The sequence below is a fragment of the Psammomys obesus genome, unplaced genomic scaffold (assembly GCF_907164565.1).
Source record: "Psammomys obesus unplaced genomic scaffold, mPsaObe1.curated_primary_1811, whole genome shotgun sequence".
NCBI classification, from domain to species: domain Eukaryota; kingdom Metazoa; phylum Chordata; class Mammalia; order Rodentia; family Muridae; genus Psammomys; species Psammomys obesus.
In genome coordinates, this window is record NW_026595981.1 from 9,212,837 (window position 1) to 9,232,794 (window position 19,958).

The 19,958-nt window shown below is 43.6% G+C and overlaps 1 protein-coding gene across 16 annotated transcripts in view; it reads left to right on the top strand.

The window, feature by feature from the left end:
* The window catches only part of Synrg (synergin gamma), a 76,345-nt gene that overhangs the window by 33,879 nt on the left and 22,508 nt on the right, over positions 1-19,958 (top strand). For all 16 annotated transcript variants that reach the window (XM_055619504.1, XM_055619506.1, XM_055619509.1 and 13 more), the window contains 3 exons: positions 5,885-5,997; positions 6,196-6,258; positions 11,786-12,718. In XM_055619504.1, the coding sequence (XP_055475479.1) occupies positions 5,885-5,997; positions 6,196-6,258; positions 11,786-12,718 (1,109 nt within the window). The remainder of the gene's footprint in view (positions 1-5,884; positions 5,998-6,195; positions 6,259-11,785; positions 12,719-19,958) is intronic.

Below are 19,958 nucleotides of genomic sequence, written 5' to 3' on the forward strand. Positions count from 1 at the left end.
GTACAGAACTGTTAGATGATGATACTGTGTGTGGACTGGACACCGAGGCCATCAAGGGGGTGGCTCATTGGCTGGGGAAAGGTCTTTCAGTTGATGAAGTTAAAATTTGTAGGAAAAAGTTTTAAAATGGTAGCCTGACCTGAGATGTGTGTGCTTTTGCCAGGTTTTTATTTTTTATTATTAGGGTTTCTTTATTTATTGCATTGGTTGGCTAGTTTTTGCTTGTTTTGTTTTGCTTTTTAGAGTTGTGTGTGCGTGTGTGTGTGTGTCTGTGTCTGTGTGAATGTATGTCATGTGTGTGTGGGTACTCAGGGAGGCAGAAGAGGGCATCAGATCCCCTGGCACTGAGTTACAGGCAGCCGGGAGCTACCTGACCTTGGAGCTGGGAACTGGAGTTGGGTCCCTTGGAAAAAATCAGGAAGTGCTCTTAACAAATGAGTAAGCATTCCTGCTCCTGATTTGATTTTTTTTTAAGAGTTATTTATTTTTTATTTATACAGTATTCTGTCTGCATGTGTGCCTATGTACCAGAAGAGGGCACCAGATCTCACTATAGATGGAGGACCTTTGGAAGAACAGCCAGTGTTCTTAACCTCTGAGCCATCTCTCCAGCCCTTGTGGTTTAAATTTTGTTGCTTGTTGTTGTTTTTTTGAGAAAGGGTTTTTGCTGTACAGTCCTGGCTGGCCTGGAACTTGCTTGGTAAACCAGACTATCCTTGAACTCATAGCTCTCCTTCTGCCTCTACCTCCTAAGTGCTAATAAGGACCACCATGCCCCTCCCCTGGGCTGTTGGCATCGTTTGCTGCATCATGTGATCGCTTAGTTTCATACACAGCTGTGCGTTGTACCTTTTACAGCTTTCGTTTCCTTACCTCCGTTTCCCTTGAATGGAGGTGGTTTTCTCCTGTCTAAAAGCCTACACTCGTGCTCACATAGTCCTCAGCATGTGTTTACTCAGCGGCTGCTGTATGACGAGCCTGGGGTGAAACACCAGAAGTACAGACCGAGGCCCACAATTGCTGCTGCAGACAAGCTCAGTTTCATCTAGTGCTTAAGATGAAAGCTCTCATGACTCAGTCTGAACTGCATGTCCGATGAGTCCTCAGAATCAGTCCACTAAAGTGGAGAACATTCAGGGGAGAAAAATGGTGTATCTACTGAAAATGCACAAAGTTTGGTGTTTTTATATCTACACAGTATCGCACAGTGGCTGCGCTCACAGCCTTTACAGTGTTAGCTACTATAGCTACTGCAGGTGATTGATTCCAGGCGTGCAGAGAATGCGGGCGGATTGCATGCAAATACTTCACCCGTCATACTGGAGACTCGCACCTCTGCATGTGAATTATCTGTGGCTGATATTATGAAATTATTTTAAAGGCCGTCTGTTGAGTCATGATGACTAAGCCGAGAGATTTCACCTTGGTCAGTGTCTATAGACAAAAGTGGGTATTATTTGTCAGAAAAGATGGCAGAACGAGTAAGGGTTTAGAGGGAGAATGGGCGGAAATGGAAGGTTGGAGAAGGAAAGACAGACAAGGAACAAATAAATGCACAGGCTTTATTCTGGAAGAGGTCTGTAGAGGGGTATTCTCTAGTCCAAGAAACCAGAGAGCCTGCCACCAGCTTACAGGCTGAGCAGTATGGTGCAGGAAGGGAGAGGGGGAAGGGAACTAAAATGTCTCCTTTGTGGTCCTGTTGTTAGAGATAGCTAAGGAAATAAGTGAGCTTTGTGGAAATGAATGTTATGAGATCCATAAGCATCTCTGTGGCCACCATTACTGGAGGACTGACCCGGTGAGGGGGAGAGAAGAACAAGAATCCAGAATAGCAAGTTACTTTAGTTGTAGAGCCAAGTTAGTTCTGCACTTGCTGTCTTTAACCAGAATGGAGCAGCTTTACATTGTGGAGTGGCCGTGGCTGACAGAGAGCACTGTTAGTTGGTGAGGAAACCATAGCAGTGAGGGCAGGCCTTGTTGTGGGAAGCCTTGTGAGCTATGGTCACATCTGGAAAGCATCCTCAGAAGAAGAAATGGCTTTGGGAAGGGCTTGTGCTGCTGTGTGGGACCCTTTCCTGCTGCGAGCCCAGGGCGCCACTCTGGGTTTTGAGTGACAGCTTGGAAGCGCTATTCCTTGCACACTGGTGCGCTGGTCAGACTCAGTTCCGATGTCAGTGATGCGACAGCATCCAGGCATGAAGCACCAACATCCAATTGTGTATTCAGAAAATGCCCAGGGTGGGGCTGACCAAGAGAGCCAACTTTGCAGAGATGGAGCTCTGAGACCGAAAGTTGTAGCCCCAGGGGCATCGTGGCTGTTCATTTGTTTTGTTGAGAACTAAGCATTTCTTTGTTTTTGTTTTCTGTGGGTTGTTTGTTGAGAGAGGTTCTCGATATTACATAGCTCTGGCTGTCCTAAAACTCCATGTAGACCAGGCTGGCCTCAAACTCAGAGAGTGCTCCCAAGTGCTGGATTAAAGACTGCACCGCCACACTGTACTCTAAGCATTTCTTTTAAACATTTATGTTTAGCAGAGTGAACAAAACTATCTGTGTAAGAAATAGCAAATAGGGCTGAAGAGATGGTTCAGAGGTTAAGGGCATTGGCTGTGCTTCCAAAGGTTCTGAGTTCAATTCCCAGCAACCACATGGTGGCTCACAACCATCTGCAAGAACTGGTGCCCTCTTCTGGTGTGCATACATATATATGTATACAGAACATTGTATACATAATAAATACATAAAAAAAAAAAGAAATAGCAAATAGTCTTTCCTATCACATGCTATAAAATGTGTGTTTGGAATTCAGATTTTTTTTTTTTTTTACAGCGCCCCCAATTCCATAAACGCTTTGTTTATGTAAAGGTCCACAGCTCTATTCCTGGAATTAGAAATTCTGGAGCAGTTACCCTTTTCCTTCCTTCACTTCCTGTGTCATTCCTAACTCCTTACAAACTAACCAGTTAGACTGTGAGGTCAGACCACAGCCATTGGAGACTTAGAATGAAAACCAAGAGCGCTTACTGTCTGTGTGTGCTCAGGAGTACCTCGTGTAGACCCTGAAGGTGGAATGGTGGCTGCTTTCCTATTCCTAAAACCTGCCACAGACACACGGAAGCAGATTCTCTGGGGGAAGAAATGTCCTCTTTGATGACCAGGTTCCCAGTCTTGCCTTTCAGTGGAATGCAGATTCTTACATTTTAAAACAACGTGTCCCCTCTCACTTGAGTATTTCCCTTAAAGAGCAGAAATGACTGTTTTCATGTATAAAACATAACAACTGCTATATATAACTGGCATAAACACTCTGATGGTGATTACAGCCTTCTTTTTAAAAAATAACAGCTCCAGAGACAGGAGTGGAATGAAACACTGATTTGTGGTGTGTGTATAATTAGTGTATGTCAGTGTTCTGGAATGGAACTGAATTCTGTTGATTTCCATCAGCACTGTTTCATTACTCTGCGGAGTCTCTTTTTGTCCAGTTCTGTGAATATAATTTTAAAATTAATTACATTCAATTAAATGTCACATTTAGCAGAAAGATTTTGCCACTGAGCTTTTAAAAAACCATAGCTAAAATTGAAGGGTTACAAAAAGCAGGCAGGCCTTCCAGCTTCCTGGGCTTTTTGTCCTTAAACAGCAATTACCTGTATTCCTGTGTAACATTCTGGTCAATGAGCTGTAGTTTAATTATTTATAGAACTGTAAAAGCATCCACCTACATGTATAGATGATAACTATTAAATTTGTCAAGATCAGATAGTAGCAGCTGTGTGGCAGCGATGTGAAATTTTAATATTCGATGCCTGTAAATCTTAGGACACAGTAGACCCCATTACCATGCATGCGGGACAGCCTGGTTTTTATCGTGGTTGTGGGCCACTGATAAGAAGACTGAAATGACTGTGGAAAGGTTTTTGCAGAAGGGCAGAGACCTCAATAGAAATCCATTTTTATATCTTGTGCTCTGGTATTGAATGACACTAGCTGGTGGTGAGATGTGGTCATTCATATGTAAAGGTTGTTCTTCCAGGGAGCCGCCTGGGGCTGATAAGAGGAAAAAAGCAATGTGTTTAAGCCGGCCAGGAGTTTCCTACGCAGATGCTACTCATTACACTGTTTTTCCAGCCAGCAAAAAAAAAAAAAAAAAAAAAAAAAGGAAAAAAATGTCCACAGATAAAACTATCTTCATCTAATTTTGAAGTGATTGTTGTTTTGCTGCAAAGACAGCTCTCTGGGACTCTGCTGGTGGTGCTCCTGGTCAAAATGTGCCTTCTGTTGCTTATCGGATGTCTGCGCATCCATGAAATGATCAAAAGCAGAATTTACATCTTGGTTTGAAGAACATTTTACAAATAGACTTTTATCTTAACTATGCCACCTCTGCAGGCTGAACTCATTTTAGAGAAGTCTCACATTAAGTGGTTGTAATTTGTCTTTAAATGTTAAGTATACATTTTTAGAAGAACTTACTGTTAAATTACTGTGATGTGTAAGTTAAAGCCACAGGACACTGTTGGTCTTAAAAGACTGTTTTCAGTGCCCTTATAGTTTAACCAGATGCTTAGACCATCGGTGTACATGCTACTCCTCAGTCAAGAAAATGATTGAATGTTAATGTTTATTTTCAAGAGAAAGGACACTGTGTCTAGTCATTTTTGGAGTTTGTATATAGTTTCTCACTTTTGAAGCAGAGAGCCATAGGGTGCAGATGCAGACCAGTTGGCAGCCCACATGCCCTGTTATGCTGGAAGCCCTGGGTTCAATCCCAGCACACCGGCATTCAGGAGGTTAGAGGCAGGAGGGTCGAAATTCAACTACATGAGGGATACATGGCACACTGTCGTTTAAAAAAAAAAAAAAAAGATTACATTATTTTTTGTGAGGTGGCGGGGGGGGGGGTGCTGTGCCTCAGGACTCGTGTGAAGGACGGGGACTACTTTTGGGGGTCAGTTCTGTCCTTCCACCTCCATCCCAGCATGGAGCCTTCATCCACTGAACTATCTCACCAGCTGTTTGGTGTTTTGTTTTGTTTTTGCTGGTAGGAAAGACTGGGGAGGGGACTCTCAGTGGTCACAGTTAGGAGCACTTGCTGCTCTTCCAGAGTGAGGGAAGGAAGGAGAGCATATCCAGATAGGGAAAGAGGATGGCCGTTTCCTTCCTCATGAGAAAGGCAGAAAGAGGAAAGAAAAAAAAAAAAAAGTCCTGTCCAGTGAAAGGGTAAGAAAACAGGAGGAGTGGGGGTCTTATAAAATGCCTAATCCAGACTCCTCAGGGCTTGGACTCTTAGCTGTCTTCTCTCCCATTCCCACAGATGTCAGCTTGCTTCAGTAAAGCATTTTGGAGTTTGTTTGTTACTGTCCTTAGCTTGCTCTGCATTTCTGTCTGTGATATTTCTCAGGCAGTCTGTCTGCCCCGCAGAATGGATACAGCTAACATCAAGATAAGCTCCATTCTCAGCCCCCATGTTAGGCCGCTCATAACTGCTTGTAACTCTAGCTCCTGGGACTCCGGTGTCCTCTTGTGGCCCCTAGGTAGGCGTACCTGAATACCACATGGCATACATATTTTTTTTGTTTGTTTTTGAGACAGAGCCTCACTATGTATCTCCAGATGTCCTAGTACTCACTGTGTAGACCGGGCTCTCCTCAAACTCACAGAGGTCCATCTGCCTCTGCCTCTCAAGTGCTGGAATTAAAGGTATATGACACTATTCCTGACACACATTAAATTTTTCGTTTTTTGTTTTTCCAGAAGGGAGGGGAAAAAAGGGGGAGGGGGTAGAGAACCTGACTTCTCTCTGCCTTCTAAACCCTGTGCAGTGAAGAGGAAAGGATTCAGCGACCTGAGCAATAACAACACTTTTTCTCCTTCCTTGTAGTGCTCCATCGCTGTTGATACCACTTCCTGGAACTAAAGCCTCCACAGATAAATACGCAGTGTTTAAAGGAATTTCCGCCGACAAGCCCTCTGAAAACACGGCTGCATTTGGAGGTAAAAGCAGTTTGTCAGCTGCTAAAGCTCGGCCGTAGCTTTTAATTAAGTTGTCTAAATCTTCAGGTGGCAGGGTTTTATTGAGTGTGTCAGATGCTGTGCCACACGTTAAATATGTTTGCTCAGCGCAGTGCCCTGCTTCTCTGGCTGTGATCTCTGGACTCCTCACTGTAATGAGTTTCTGTCTCTCTGTTGCAGAGTCTGGTGATAAATACAGTGCTTTCAGGGAGCTGGAGCAAACAGCAGAGAGTAAGCCTTTAGGTAAGTGTGGATTCCATTTCTTTTTTCCTCTTGCCGAGTTGGAGGAAAACCCCAGGGCTTTGTGCATGCTAAACAAGTATTTTGCCACTGAGCTACATTGCCAACCTTCTAAGATTTTTTTGTTTTTAATGACATCCATTCGGTTTTTAAGTTGAGTATATGTTTCTAAAAGGAAAAGAAAAGTCTTTTAAAAAATGACAAACCAGGGGGCTGGAGAGATGGCTCAGGGGTTAAGAGTTCTGTCTGCCTTTCCTAGAGGTTCTAAGTTCAAACACCAGCAACCACATGGTGGCTCACAACCATCTATACCCTCTACTGCCCTCTCTGGCATGCGGGTGCACATGTATTCAAAATAAATAAAATCTTAAAAATAAAAAGGCAAACCAGATGTCCTAGCACACCCCTGTGATGGTAGCACTTGTGGGACATAGACAGGAGGATTGACACAAGTTTGGGGAAATCTGGGTTGTATAGCTACTTCCAGGTCTTCCTGGGCTACCTAGTGAGAGCCTATCAGAGTCCCTAGGTAGGCCTGGCTGGATCCACTTGTGCCTGCCCTTCAATTGCTGGGATTAAAGGTGTGTGCCATCACGACCAACTAAAAAGAAACTACATACTATTAGTAGTAGTAGTAGTAGTATATGGCATAGTAATAGTTGTGATGCATACTCAGACTTCACATATTTGAATTCAGAAGTCCTGTGTGAGAGACAGCAGCTATTCCATCCCGACATTCCCCAGTGGCTACTCAAGTGCACCCAAGTCTGTGGACTGTGCAGAAGGCAGCCACCAGTCGCAGTCAAGACTTTTAAAATCAGTTCTTGGTATGGTACTTGGCATTATTTTTGTTTTCTTGGCTTCTTGTCCATTTGGAAAGAAAAACGCTGTAGAACACCATTACTGAAAACAGCCCTCAGGCTGGTGAGATGGCTCCATGGTTAAGGATGCTGGCTGCCAAGCCTGACAACCTGAGTCTCGTCACCAGAATCCACACAGTGAAAGTAGAGACCAGCTCCTCCTGCCAGCCATGTATGAACTTAACACATATACATGTTGTAGCATGCATGTAGTTATGTCCCCTTGCGTGTGTATGTATGTGTGTGTGCATATACACACGAATACATAAACCTAAATTTTTTAGTTAAAAAAAAAAATGGGGGCTCCAATGAACCAGGCGAGCAGAGCCTGTAAATTTCAACATGGCGTAGGCAGGACCGTCAGTGCATGTCAAGTTCAAAGCCAGCCTGGGAAGCAGTAGGAAACAGCAGCTGTGATAGAGCAGGGCAGGGATGAGGCATTCGACACTTGCAGAGGTGCGGTGTGACAGTGTGATGGCTAGAGAGCCACCAGCTGAGCTTAGCTGGCATCATGTGAGCGTTGATGTGCGTTTCCCTCAGAGAGCCTGCGTGAGGAGCAGCAGCGTGGCTAAGAAGGAAGGAAACACGCCTTCTTGGGGTTTCTCCTCATGAGTGACAGTCCCACCCACTTCATACCCTTCAGGGACTAAACACCATTTGAAAAAGGAAACATTGTACTTATAGAAAATGACAAACAGGAGGCAAGAAGGACTCGGCCTAATTAGCATTTTACCAAATCTACCTTGTTGGTGCGGGAGTGCTCTGTGGCACAATGTGGCATTCCAAAGCTTCAGAGCTCAGAGGTAGCTCAGTGTAGAGTGAATGCTTAAGAGTGTAATAACGCGTGGACAGCTCCTGGTTTTCATCCCCAGCACTGCTAAATTAATCAATTAATTGATTGAATGAATGAATGAATGAATGAGTCAGACATTAGCTCGCCTATATAGGAGGAAGGAGAGGTCAGTTACTGTACTGTGTTTGACTCAAGCCACCATTGTTCAGGATTTCCAAAATTAGTTATGATTTAATGAGAAAGGTGAAGCGTGTCTATGTGTGTGAGAGAGAAGTTAGTGTGTGTGGTTAAACATGGCATGCAGTTTCCACAGGTAGTAACCCACAGGTTATATCCTAAACCTTAATCTGCGTATTGTGCAATGTTTCTTCTCTAGTGAGAATGTTCTCCTGAGAATCCCGTCCCAGTCTGCCTTTATGCACTCCGTGCTCAAAGCTGACTTCTACACGTTTGCCAGGGGTGGGAAATGGTATACAAGGCAAGGGAGGGTGGTCAGCACTCCACTGCACTCAGGAAGGGCCGCCTCTCGGGATTCAGTCTCTCGTAGATCTTAGATTCCAGCAACATCCAAGCCTTTGGGACAGGAAAGCTCTGTCTTCTTCCATACGTGTGTTAGGCACTGGGCACTCAAATGTGAACCTTAGAAGAATCTTGACTTGATTTCTGCTCAGGCGAGTTTCGAGTAGAGCCTGGCTCAATGTCAGGATTCTTCGTGTGACACTGTTACTGATCCAGGTGTAAACGTCTAAACTTTATTTTATGTCTATAAGTGGTTTTTCCTGCATGTCTATGTACCACATTCAAGCCTGGTGCCCACACAGGCCAGAAGAGGGTTCTGAATCTCCAGGAACTGGAGTTAGGGACAGTTGTGAGCTGCCATGTGAGTGCTGGGGACTGAACCCAGGTCCTCTGAAAGAACAAACAGTCCTCTTAATGGCTGGCCATCTTTCCAGCTCCATAAACATTATTCTTATTGGAGACAATAGGAAAGGGTAGTGATGCCCAAAATGTGAGTGTGCCTTCGCCCTGCTTCCCACCCTGAACCCAAGCCCAAGGTTATTGTCTTTTTATTTGCTTGCTTTCACTTCTCTTCACTCCGTTTAAAGCTTTCTGAGTTACTAGCTTCGTTCAATTTAGGAGAAAGTATTTTATTCTCCTAAAGTTTCTGAAAAATGTCCTTGGATCTGGCCACTTGTGGTACAGACATTTCCTCCCAGCGCTTGGAAAGGAGAGGCAGGAGGATGAGAAGCACAAGGTCATTCTTGGCTTAGCAGCACATTTGAGCCACAGAATAGGAGGGGCTGTGACCCCAGCTCTGCAGGACTGCAGGTCAGACCGGAGGCTCTCGCATTGCTGAGTGACAGCCGAACACCTCCTCCAGGTTAAGCCAGGAGCTACACAGACCTTCTGAAAAGCATCCTGAATAAAGAAAGAAGACTTCTTATTAGTTAGTCAATTCTTCTTGAAATGTTCTCAGGGCCTTAAAAGTTACAGAAAGCGATTGGAGGAGCTTTAAGAACCTACACATGAGCTACAAAGCTGCCAGCGGACTAGCAGATGCCCAGCTAGCTTACTTACTGAAATACTCTCTTTGCTTTTAAAGTTTTAAACCCCCATTTTCATTTCCTTTTAACCCTTTCACCCAGTTTACATTTCTGATGGAGAAATTTACAATTCATCATCAGTAAGTTTAGTTTGCTGTGTGATTTGTGTTTAAAAATAAAAACCTGTCAATTTCACAGATATTTCAAAGCAACACATCAAAGGTTTATTTAGGCCATGATCTAGACATGATCATACCTCTAATTGTAGCACTCATGAGGCTGAGGCAGGAGAATTGCCATGAGTTTCAGGTTAACCTACGCTAACATGTGAGACCCTGCCTCAAAAAAAAAAAAAAAAAAAAACAAAGAAAAAAGCTTACTACTAATTACCTTTTCATTATAGAAATAACATAGATGTCATTGATGTGTCTCTAAAATCCTAATTTCCACATTTGTATTTCCTGTCATTTTGTGAAATTGACTTTTTTATGTTATGACTTTTAATGTTATGTCTTAAAAATTAGGAAAGTTGAAAGCTGCTCCTCTTTCTCATATTTCTCTAGGATTATGGGAGTGTTTGTATTGATAAATAGTGCTAGTAAATAGGTTCAGTATCAGATTAAGAAGAAAAATCACATTGCCTTTTCTCTCTGATAAACCAAAGTGCAGATCATGCATCAGGCATGGTAGGGTTAAAGCCAGTCTTCCTTGGTGTCAATTTTAGAAATTGATTTTAGGGTTTGGGTTTTAAGTACATTTTGTGGTTTGTATGCATCTATGTTTTATTTTTAGGAAGAATATTTTTTTATTAAATGAATGAGAAACTGGACATGGTAGTACATGCCTGTAATCTCAGCACTCAAGAGGTAGAGGCAAGAGATTGCCACAAGTTCAAGGCCGGCTTGATCTATTTAGTGAATTCTAGGCTAACCAGACCTACAAAGGTAGACTGTCTATTAAAAAAAAAAAAAAAAGCCAGGTGATGGTGGCACACACCTTTAATTCCAGCACTCAGGAAGCAGAGGCAAGTAGATTTCTGAGTTCTGAGTTGGAAGCCAGCCTGGTCTACAGAGCGAGTTCTAGGACAGCCAGGGCTACACAGAGAAACCCTATCTCAAAAAACAAAAACAAACAAACAAAATTTAAGTCTGTATTTTTTAAAATTCTTCAGAAGTGGCAGTCGTGGTTGGTATAGCGATGTTCATGTCTGGCATATCTCTGGCTTTAATTAAATGGTTTATCCAGGTGGGTTTCATTGTAGACCTTCAGACGCTGTAAGAAAACTGAGGTCATTGGCATCCTGACGTTGCAATTGTAAATGACAAAGTTAGATACTACTGAAGAGTGGAAATCTTGTTAAGAATCGTGGTTCCAGAGTTTAAAGACAAGCGGTCAGGGGCTAGAAAAGATTGGCTCAGAAGATGAAAATGCTTGCTGAAGAACCTTATGGCCTGAATTCAGTCCTCAGATTTAAAACAAAGGAGAAAAGAGAGTCAATACCCAGAGCCGTCCTCTGACCTCCACTTGTACACGTCACACTCACACACCTAGCAACAGTAGTCAGAGGTTGTCAAGCTTTTATAGTGCTCTTATCTAGGGCGCCGAGCTTGCTTTTCAAATAAGTAGTTACTTTTTCAAGACTTTTTTACAAAAATATCTTCAAATTAATATGTCAGCATATTTGAGCAAGACTACATTATATCCTGTCTAATTTGTGTTCTCTTGTGTGTGTGCAATGTGCATGTGTGTCAGTGTGCACATGTGCCTGGTCAGCATTGAACCTAGGCCGCCCACGGTTGTTCATGCTTGAGCTTTCCCACCGAGCGCTGCGCTAACGCTAGCCTCTGATAACTGGGTTGTTTTTATTGGTGGTGGTTGATTGGTTGGTTGGTCTTGTTACGTAGCCCAAGTTGGCCTCAATTTGTGATCCTTCTGCCTCAGTCTCCCCAGTTCTGGGAAGGTGTGTCCTGCAACACTCAGGCACTTATTTGTTTGAAGTTGTACATTCCCAGTATCAGATGCAGGGCTTTCCTCAACACTTCATGGATCCCCTTCATTGATACGTTTCCTCTTTAAAGGGCTGCTATGACAGTGTGCCGCTGCAGAGCCTCCAGCTTCTGGTTCTGGTCTGGCCAGAGGAGGGAGTCTTGAGCAGTGCGTGACTGTTTCTGTATCATTGGCTTTAATGGGGAAGCAAGTAGTGTGACGGCGTGGACCATGGCTACCGTCAAGCCAAGGGGGAAACTATACAGAATTACACTTCAGGTTAATCCACCTTGTTCTATGTCATCTACAGCTCTGGGTCTTTACTTCACTGCCCTTTCTTCTTTCAGGAGAGGGCTTTGCCGATTTCAGATCCACAGGAGCCGATGACGGCTTCACCGACTTCAAGACCGCAGATAGCGTGTCACCCCTAGAGCCGCCGGCAAAAGATGCTTTTCCAGCAGCCTTTCCCTCTGGAGCTGCACAGCAGAGACAGACACAGGTGAAAACCCCTCTGAACTTAGCAGACCTAGATATGTTCTCCTCAGTGAATTGCAGTGGCGAGAAATCGGTGCCCTTTTCAGCTGCGGTTAGCACATCAAAGTCAGCTTCCACGAGGCCTCAGCCGGCTGGATCTGCAGCAGCCTTGGCAGCACCGGCACCCACTAAAACTTCTAGTCTGGCAGATGATTTCGGAGATTTCAACCTCTTCGGGGAATATTCTAATCCTGCATCTGTTGGGGAGCAGGACGACTTTGCAGACTTCATGGCTTTTGGTAACAGCTCAATTTCATCTGAGCCAAAAGCAGATGACAAATCTGAAGCCCTCAGAGAGGAAGCGAGCCCCAGCCCCTTAGCCAGCAGCGCAGTGGAGGGCACACAGAACCCGCCTGCGGCGTCTGCCAAGTACGACGTCTTCAAACAGCTCTCCCTCGAGGGAGCTGGACTGGCCATGGAGGAGTTCAAAGAGAACCCTCAGTCCGCAAAGAGTGACGATGACTTCGCTGACTTCCACTCCAGTAAATTCTCATCCACGAGCTCAGACAAATCCCTGGGAGAGAAGGCGGTGGCTTTCAGACACGCCAAAGAAGACTCTGCCTCGGTGAAGTCTTTAGACCTTCCCTCCATCGGTGGCAGCAGCGTTGGCAAGGAGGACTCTGAAGATGCGCTTTCTGTTCAGTTTGACATGAAACTGGCTGATGTGGGAGGAGATCTTAAGCATGTCATGTCTGATAGCTCTTTGGATTTACCAACAGTTAGTGGCCAACATCCTCCTGCCGCAGGTGAGGAATTGGTGAGATTGCTATGGTGATGGTGACGTAGATTTCAAAGATGGCTCTGTGGGCATTGTTTGACTGATGGACAGGCTTTCTAATAATAACTAGTCTGCAGTTGTCCATCTGTCTGTCTAAAGCAGGGTTAAACATGATGTTATGAAAATCTTAACCTATGGGCACTCTGACTGCTCTGAAGTTTAGATTGGATAGCCAAAATACCTTTATTTTTGAAACCCAATACTCACTTGGTATCAGAGGCCCACATGAACCTGCTGCTCAGTGAGCCCCACATAGCCAGAAGTTTTATAGACTTTTGCAATGTTTCTTTATTCCTATGAGAGGGATCAGCGGCGCCCGCCCTCCCTTTTGTCTTCTCTTTCATATATATAGAGTTGCTAAGACAGTATTTTTTGGTTTACGGAAACTGACTCTTACTAGGCCAAGAAAGTGAAAAACCTCTCCCGACTTGTAGTGCAGTTTGGCAGCTTCCCTGAGGAGAGGGAGACCACCTAGGGACGCTTGGTGTTTGAGGGCCTGGCGGGGAGCAGCCTGCTGTCAGTGTGACTGCTTTGCAGTGTTACTGTGAGTATTAAGTTGTAATAACCCTGTAGATGCTAGGGTAGGGTACCTACTAACTTCTGATAAGACGTGTGGGAACCGCTTCCTAGGGTGCCCTCTAAACCCTGCGTGGCTTTACATGTAGCAGTTTATTATCCGGTCCAACTTCCTGTCTCAAGAACTAGATTCCCAAGTGTCCTAGTTTTTATTTCATTTTGGTTTTTTGATATGTCTATAGAAAGATAAACTATTTTGTGGCCTTTAATAATGAGAACTATCTCGGTCTTACTGTACTGTTAGAAAATGTAGTGTGCGCTTGCAGGGTTTGCTTCTTTACCTGAGAGGGACAGGTAAGACACTTCCAAGTTTACAGGCTCAGCAGACATTGTGAAGTGCTGTGGAGTCGTCAGATTTCAAACTGGCAAATGGCGTCTGTCCTTTGTTACTGGAATGTTGGCAGTTTCTTACGCTGGGCTTTGAATGGGAAGCAAGTTAGCAGAGATCCATGCTCGCCTGCTGCCGCCAGAGGCTCTCCTGGTGTGGCAGGCTGGCTGAGCTCTTCTGCCCTTCGCTGTTATTTTCTCTCTCTCTTATTTTTTTCTATTTTCCCCTTCACTGCTGTTCATTTGATAGGATGATTTATTCTTTTTTGTATGAGCTGTATGAGCCACAACACTTGGTTGCAAAGGACATTGTTTTTTAAACAACAGCATTTGATTTTTATTTAAAAACAATTTCACAACATGTATTCTAGCCTTTGGACTTTGAAGTTATTAATTAGAGGCTATTTTTCTGAAAATAAATCTATATTCTTTCACAGTGCCAAACCACATATCTTTGTGAAATGAGTTAATTCAAGTTTGGGATGTCTTTTTTCCCACCTTTTATTTGGGAAGGGGAGGTTGGCTTTTGACTGAGCTCATTTCAATGGACCTGTTAAATAATATGTGCTTGTGTTCTCTCTGTATGTTTGGAACATTCCCAGAATGGAACCTGTCATGTTCAAGCCAGCTTTCTTCAGAGGGAGGAGACCTTAATGCAGATTGTTTCCTTCTGTTGCTCTGTAAACCTCTGGTGAGGAAGGGGCAGTATCCATCCTTCAGAGCGGTTGTTAAAGATGGGTTGACGGCTGACCATCATGCCTACATGTCACTGAGCAAGCTTGCTGCATGAATAATACATTAGAGAGGGCGAGCGGCAGGCATTGCTTCATGCACTGTGACTTTATTTTGTCCTTCCATTCACTGTGGAATCTCTTGCTCTCTTAGTCTGAGGGTTAAAAGGACATCCTGAAGAAATAAGAATCGGGCTGATGGAGCAAAAAAAAAACAAAAACAAAAACAAAACACTTAGGTGATAACTGTCTATGGACCGTTATCTTGTTTGGAAACCCTAACTTAACTCTGAAGGGGATATTGTCTCTAACCCGTGCTGTTAATTCTCTGTATGAAGGTAGATCTACTAATAACATTGCCTGGTTTCTCTTTGCATATCACTACATTTAACCCTTTAAGCCCTTGCTGCGTATAATTTCAACGAGGCTGCTTTCCACCCTCCTAAATTTACTCTCTCCCACACAGCAGCATCTTGATTTGGTCTTTAAAGGTCCTTTCTTTCTCTGGCAGCAAGAGCTTACTTTGATCTGTGACTTTCTCAAAGAGTCAGCAAGCCCTCTGTGGCTCCCTGCCTGTGAAGTAGCTCTTTTTGACATGGAAAATCTTTGTATTTTAATCAGCGCCTTATTATTTTTTTGGCTGCTTTTCTGATGTCTTTTTTTCAACATAGACACTTGTGTGTGGATGTGCCGTTTGGAACTTGCTTTATTCTCTTCCTCTGCAAACACTTGCCTGCATGCTTACTCTGATGACTCCTCTTTAGCTCTTCTGTACCACTCTCTTTTGCGATCTGTAAGTCCTGTGTTAATAAACGATTCTTTCGCATATTTTGAAAGTGTGGGGATGTGTGTAATTTGTGTTTTTCAGAGTTAGACCAAAGAAATACCGGACTGGTATCAAATTGAAGTCACAATAGCCCTTGAGACTGTTTTTTTTTTCCCCCTAAGAAAGCAGGGGTATGGTCTAACCTTTGCCCCTTATAAGCCCATTGACAGAGTGCTTAGTGTGGCATTGAAATGAATCGTGTAGCTTCTAGGCTCTTGAGATCAGTTGGTAGCATGCTTGCTAGCATCTGCAAAGTACTTATTTAATCTCAGAACCAAATAAATCAACATATGTGGAAATATATTATGCACAGTCCTCACTCAGCCAAGAGTGACACACATACCAATAATCTCGGCTCTTACGAGGCAGGGACAGGATTGTGAGTTCAAGGCCAGCCTGAGTATATGGTAAGACAGTCAAACAAACAGAAAACCTTGAAAGAGTGGAAGGACATAGCAAGCACCACAGAGTTGTCCTCTGACTTGTATACCCGTGCATGGCGCACTGTGCTCACACATAGACATGTCATATACACAATAAGCGTTAAAAATTAAAACAACCCACAAAACAAAAGAACCAAACTTTAAACTTTAAATTTCATTTTTAAGAAACGCTTATTAATTCCCGCCTGACGCAGTGGTAGTATGTTTACAGGGCACTGGATTTGATCCCAGCACTGCAATAAATCAAGCAATAAATTGTTTGCTCCGTTTCAGAGTAGGAGGAGCATGAGGAACCTTGGCAATAGAAGTCTTTTTCAAGTCCCAGACCCAACCCATAAAGATTTTAGGGAAATGAGTCATTTCGGTGCTTTCACTTTTTACATGCAATTTGAAGTTTTTAAGTTTTTGTTCTCTTTTGCATCTTAAGGATATTAAACTCCCGAAAATGGGAATTTTGAGTAGGATTCCCAAGGTCACTTTGCTCTGCCCCCTGGAGAAAGAAAAAAGTTGGGTGTCAGGTGAAATTTACCCTTAAAAAGAGCCAGGCCTTCCACCCAAGGTGTGTAACATGTTGAGAGTTGAGAGGTTGCTGTTAAAACCTTGGACAGAATGCTCTGCATTTGAACCATGTGCTGCTACCAGACTGGGGAGAAAAGTGTCCAGCCAGTGAGAGCAGCAGCTGCACTGCTCCGTTCATGAGACTGACCTCATGGGGCTTCGGCTTCCTTTGTCAGTAGATTCTCGAAAGCTAGAGCAGTCCACAGGGTTGCTTAATCTCCTTTGTGAGCAGAAGTGACTCTGTGTATAACTGCCAATCATCAAAGAGCTCATTGCGACTAGACACCATATTATTTTTAGGGAGGTAGATTTAATATTATAATAACACAGGATCGTGTGCGTGTGTATGTGTGTGTGTGAAAGAAAATAACTCTGTGCTGTTTATCCTGACGTCAGGTAAGATACGGTTGGCCAATGCTTGTCTCTGTCAGGGCATGAGGCATCCCACAAGCATGCTGATGTTCTGCAGTCACTGTTAGAATCCATGCTATCAGTGGAAACAGGTGCACTCACAGAGAACACTGGCAGTGTCACACAAGCTGTGCTAGCTTCTAAAATAATGGAAGGAATTGAATTATTATTATTACTACTACTGTTACTTTTGTTGTTGTTTGAGACAGGGTTTCTCTGTGTGGCCCTGGCTGTCCTGAAACTCACTCTATAGACCAAGCTGACCTTGAACTCAAGTGATCCACATGCCTCTGCCTTCCGTGCACCAGGATTAAAGGAGGGTATCACCTGGCAGTTATTTTTATTTATACTTGTTTGTTTTGTTTGAGTCAAGGTCTCACTGTCCTGCCTAGGTTGATCTTGAACTCCTCAGTTTACGTTCTCCCCCTGCCTCGGCTTCCAGAGTAGCTAGGACTATAAACACGTGTCGTCGGGCCCAGCTATTTTTACTCATGTATATTTATTGGTTGCATGCTAAGTGAGTGCCCTACCGCTGAGGTACACTCTCAGCCCAAATTACTTTGTTTCTCTTATGAGTGGCTTCTACTCAAGTCTGTCATTTAAGGACTTTTGATAAGTTGTCTGGAAATGTCAGCTAAGTGATTTTGAGAACATAAGAGGGCCATATACCCAGCTCCTAAGTTTTCTCTCTCTCCCCCTTTTGGTAGCCAGAAAGCCTTCATTGTACTTAGCATCCTTTGTGCTCATTTGTTTTCATTCTGATGGGACTTCTATTATTTTTACTGTTTTTAATTATATATGTGTGTGTGGGTGTGCACCTGAGTGCAGGTGCTGCAGAGGCCAGAGACCTTGGATCCCCTAGAGATGGAGTTGCAGGTGGTTGTGAGCTTTCTGGCCTGGATGCTGGGCCCTCTGGTGGCACAGCACATGCTCTTGACCTCTGAGCCCTGTCTTCAGTAGGGATCTCCCTGGCTGACCACAGACAGTCTTACTGTCTCTTGCCTTCTAATCTCCTCTGAGGTTTAATATTCTCATGCTCGCTGCTTTTCTTTATTGAACTTAAAAGCACCGACACTGATGCCTAACGGTGCTTACAGTGTGGGTACAATTCAAGCCATAGCATCACAGGAGTCAGCACAAACACACAGAAAGGGAAGTTCCTCCACAGATTAGAAAACACAGAAAAGTGATCAAACAGCAGAGTTTTGTAGCCTGTTGCATGATGGGGTCACTTTTTCTGTTCTCCACAGCTATGCCTTTCAGGATGCTTAAGACTCAGGACATAGACCAGGCCTTACAGTCGGTAGAGAATGTCCTCTTACGGGAGACTTGGGCCCCATATGGGGAGAAGTGGAAATGCTCAAGTATTGCATGGTTTGTGCTGATTAGTGAAGGCTGGGCTAAGTCTGGCGTCGCCTCTTCAGACCAGCAAACAGTCTTACTGCTGTGCAGGACTCGGGAGAATACTGGAATTGTACATGTAATACCTTCTCCCCTTTCCTCGAAGCCCCTCTCTTAAAAGCCAGTAACTCTTACTCTCTCAGGCATACTCCCACAGCCTTAGAAAACATCCATGGGGTGGGTCTCATTTCTCTGTCCTATGGTGGCAGTGCGTGTGCCTGGAGATAACTTGTTTTCATGTACAACAACATGCCTTCAGAGTGGATTTGAATAGAGGTTAAGGAAGAGCCTGGTAGGGTTAGCTGCCTGTAGGAGAGAAAGCCATGTCTTGATTTGATCCATGATGGGAAGCAGATTGTACTTTTTATCCTTTTGCCCTTTGTTATAGTGAATTCCTGGTTGCAAACAAATCCGTCTGTGAAAGCACACAATTTGGCTTATTGCCTGTCCCCCATTGTGGCTCTACTTAGCACCACCCAGGAACCCGCCAGAGAATCGGAGATACAGTGGCGGCTCTTCCTCTTATTATGGTCATTCCCGATTTTCTTTTTTATTTTTCTCCTGGCAATTTTCAGAATTCAGCTATGAAATCGCAAAGCCATCTCTAGTCACTTTGGTGATTATAACATCCTGTATCATTTTTTTGCAGACAGGGCTCCAGTCCTTCATGCTGGAGGCCTTGTTACTTACTGTATTTTAAATCTTCATACAATACTACATAGAACCGAGTTGCTAAGCAAATAGAGCTACTAATACCAGAAAATGGGGAGTTTCCTTGTTTGTCCCTTGCCTTCAGTGAACTAATGTGCCAGATTTTTCTTAGAAAATGGTTTACCAGTATTCACTATACCAAGGAAGCACACCCCATATTTAAGCTGTGTTCAGATGCTAAGGCTTACGTAACTGTTTGCCTCGGGTTCTTACATAATGCCAGTCTTAGTACTTACTCGTTCAAATTAATTACTCTTTAGAAAATTACTTCTCACCCACTAGTAGCCAGTAAATAAGGAAAAGTAAAAACACTGAGCTGCAAACCCACGTTTAGTGACTCATAACATGTTTACTCTTTGGCTAACATACGCATCCCAAACATTTTCTTTTAAGTCTGCCATTTGCTTTTTCATTTAGTTATGTGGTGAACGGCTCCAGAGGGTGAAATGTTACACGATTTCATCGAAGACTTTTGTAGTTATAAAAAGTCTTAAGAGCTCTTTCGCCAAGGCAGTCCTTATTGCTTACAATGCCTTTTACCTGATGCTGTGAGTCAGTCTTGATTTTTATACAAAAGGCTTTCTATTTTGTTGCATAATTGCACAAAAAGATCTTCTTATTACCATAGCAACTTGAGTGAATTGTTTGAACTAGAGATGTCTTTCCATAAATTTATCTTTGGTCTGCATTAAAAAAAAAAAAAAAATCACTACTCTTTCTTTACTAGATAAGATACTAGAAGCAGGTTCTCAAATGGTTTGCCCAGAGGCCTTCTGCAGACATCTAGTTAATAAACATACCTGTGTGGCGAAGCTCCCAGCCGAAAGTACCCCTGACAAACTAACCTCGCGTCTAACTGCATCCGCCTTCTGAGTGGCACCTTATTTGAGCCTGGACAGCTAGATCTAGGCAGATCCTTCTACCTAAAGGGGAAAATGCTACAGTGAGGGACTAAGAAAGTGCTTTGTCTAATGGCTTGCTTCATTCATTCTACACTATAGATCTGTCACCCAAATCATTTTTCCTTTTTATTAAGCAGGCCACACACGAAGGGTGCAGCTTGCACAGCAGAACTTTAAAGTATTCTATCACTTAGCAAAAGAGATTTGCTTTTCACTGGGAGACTCTAGCTAGCATTTTAATATTAATCCCATGCTCATATCAGAGTGTAGGGAGCTGTGTGGAGTGACGGTGGGAGAGCTGTGGCAGGGTCTGCAGCTGCGC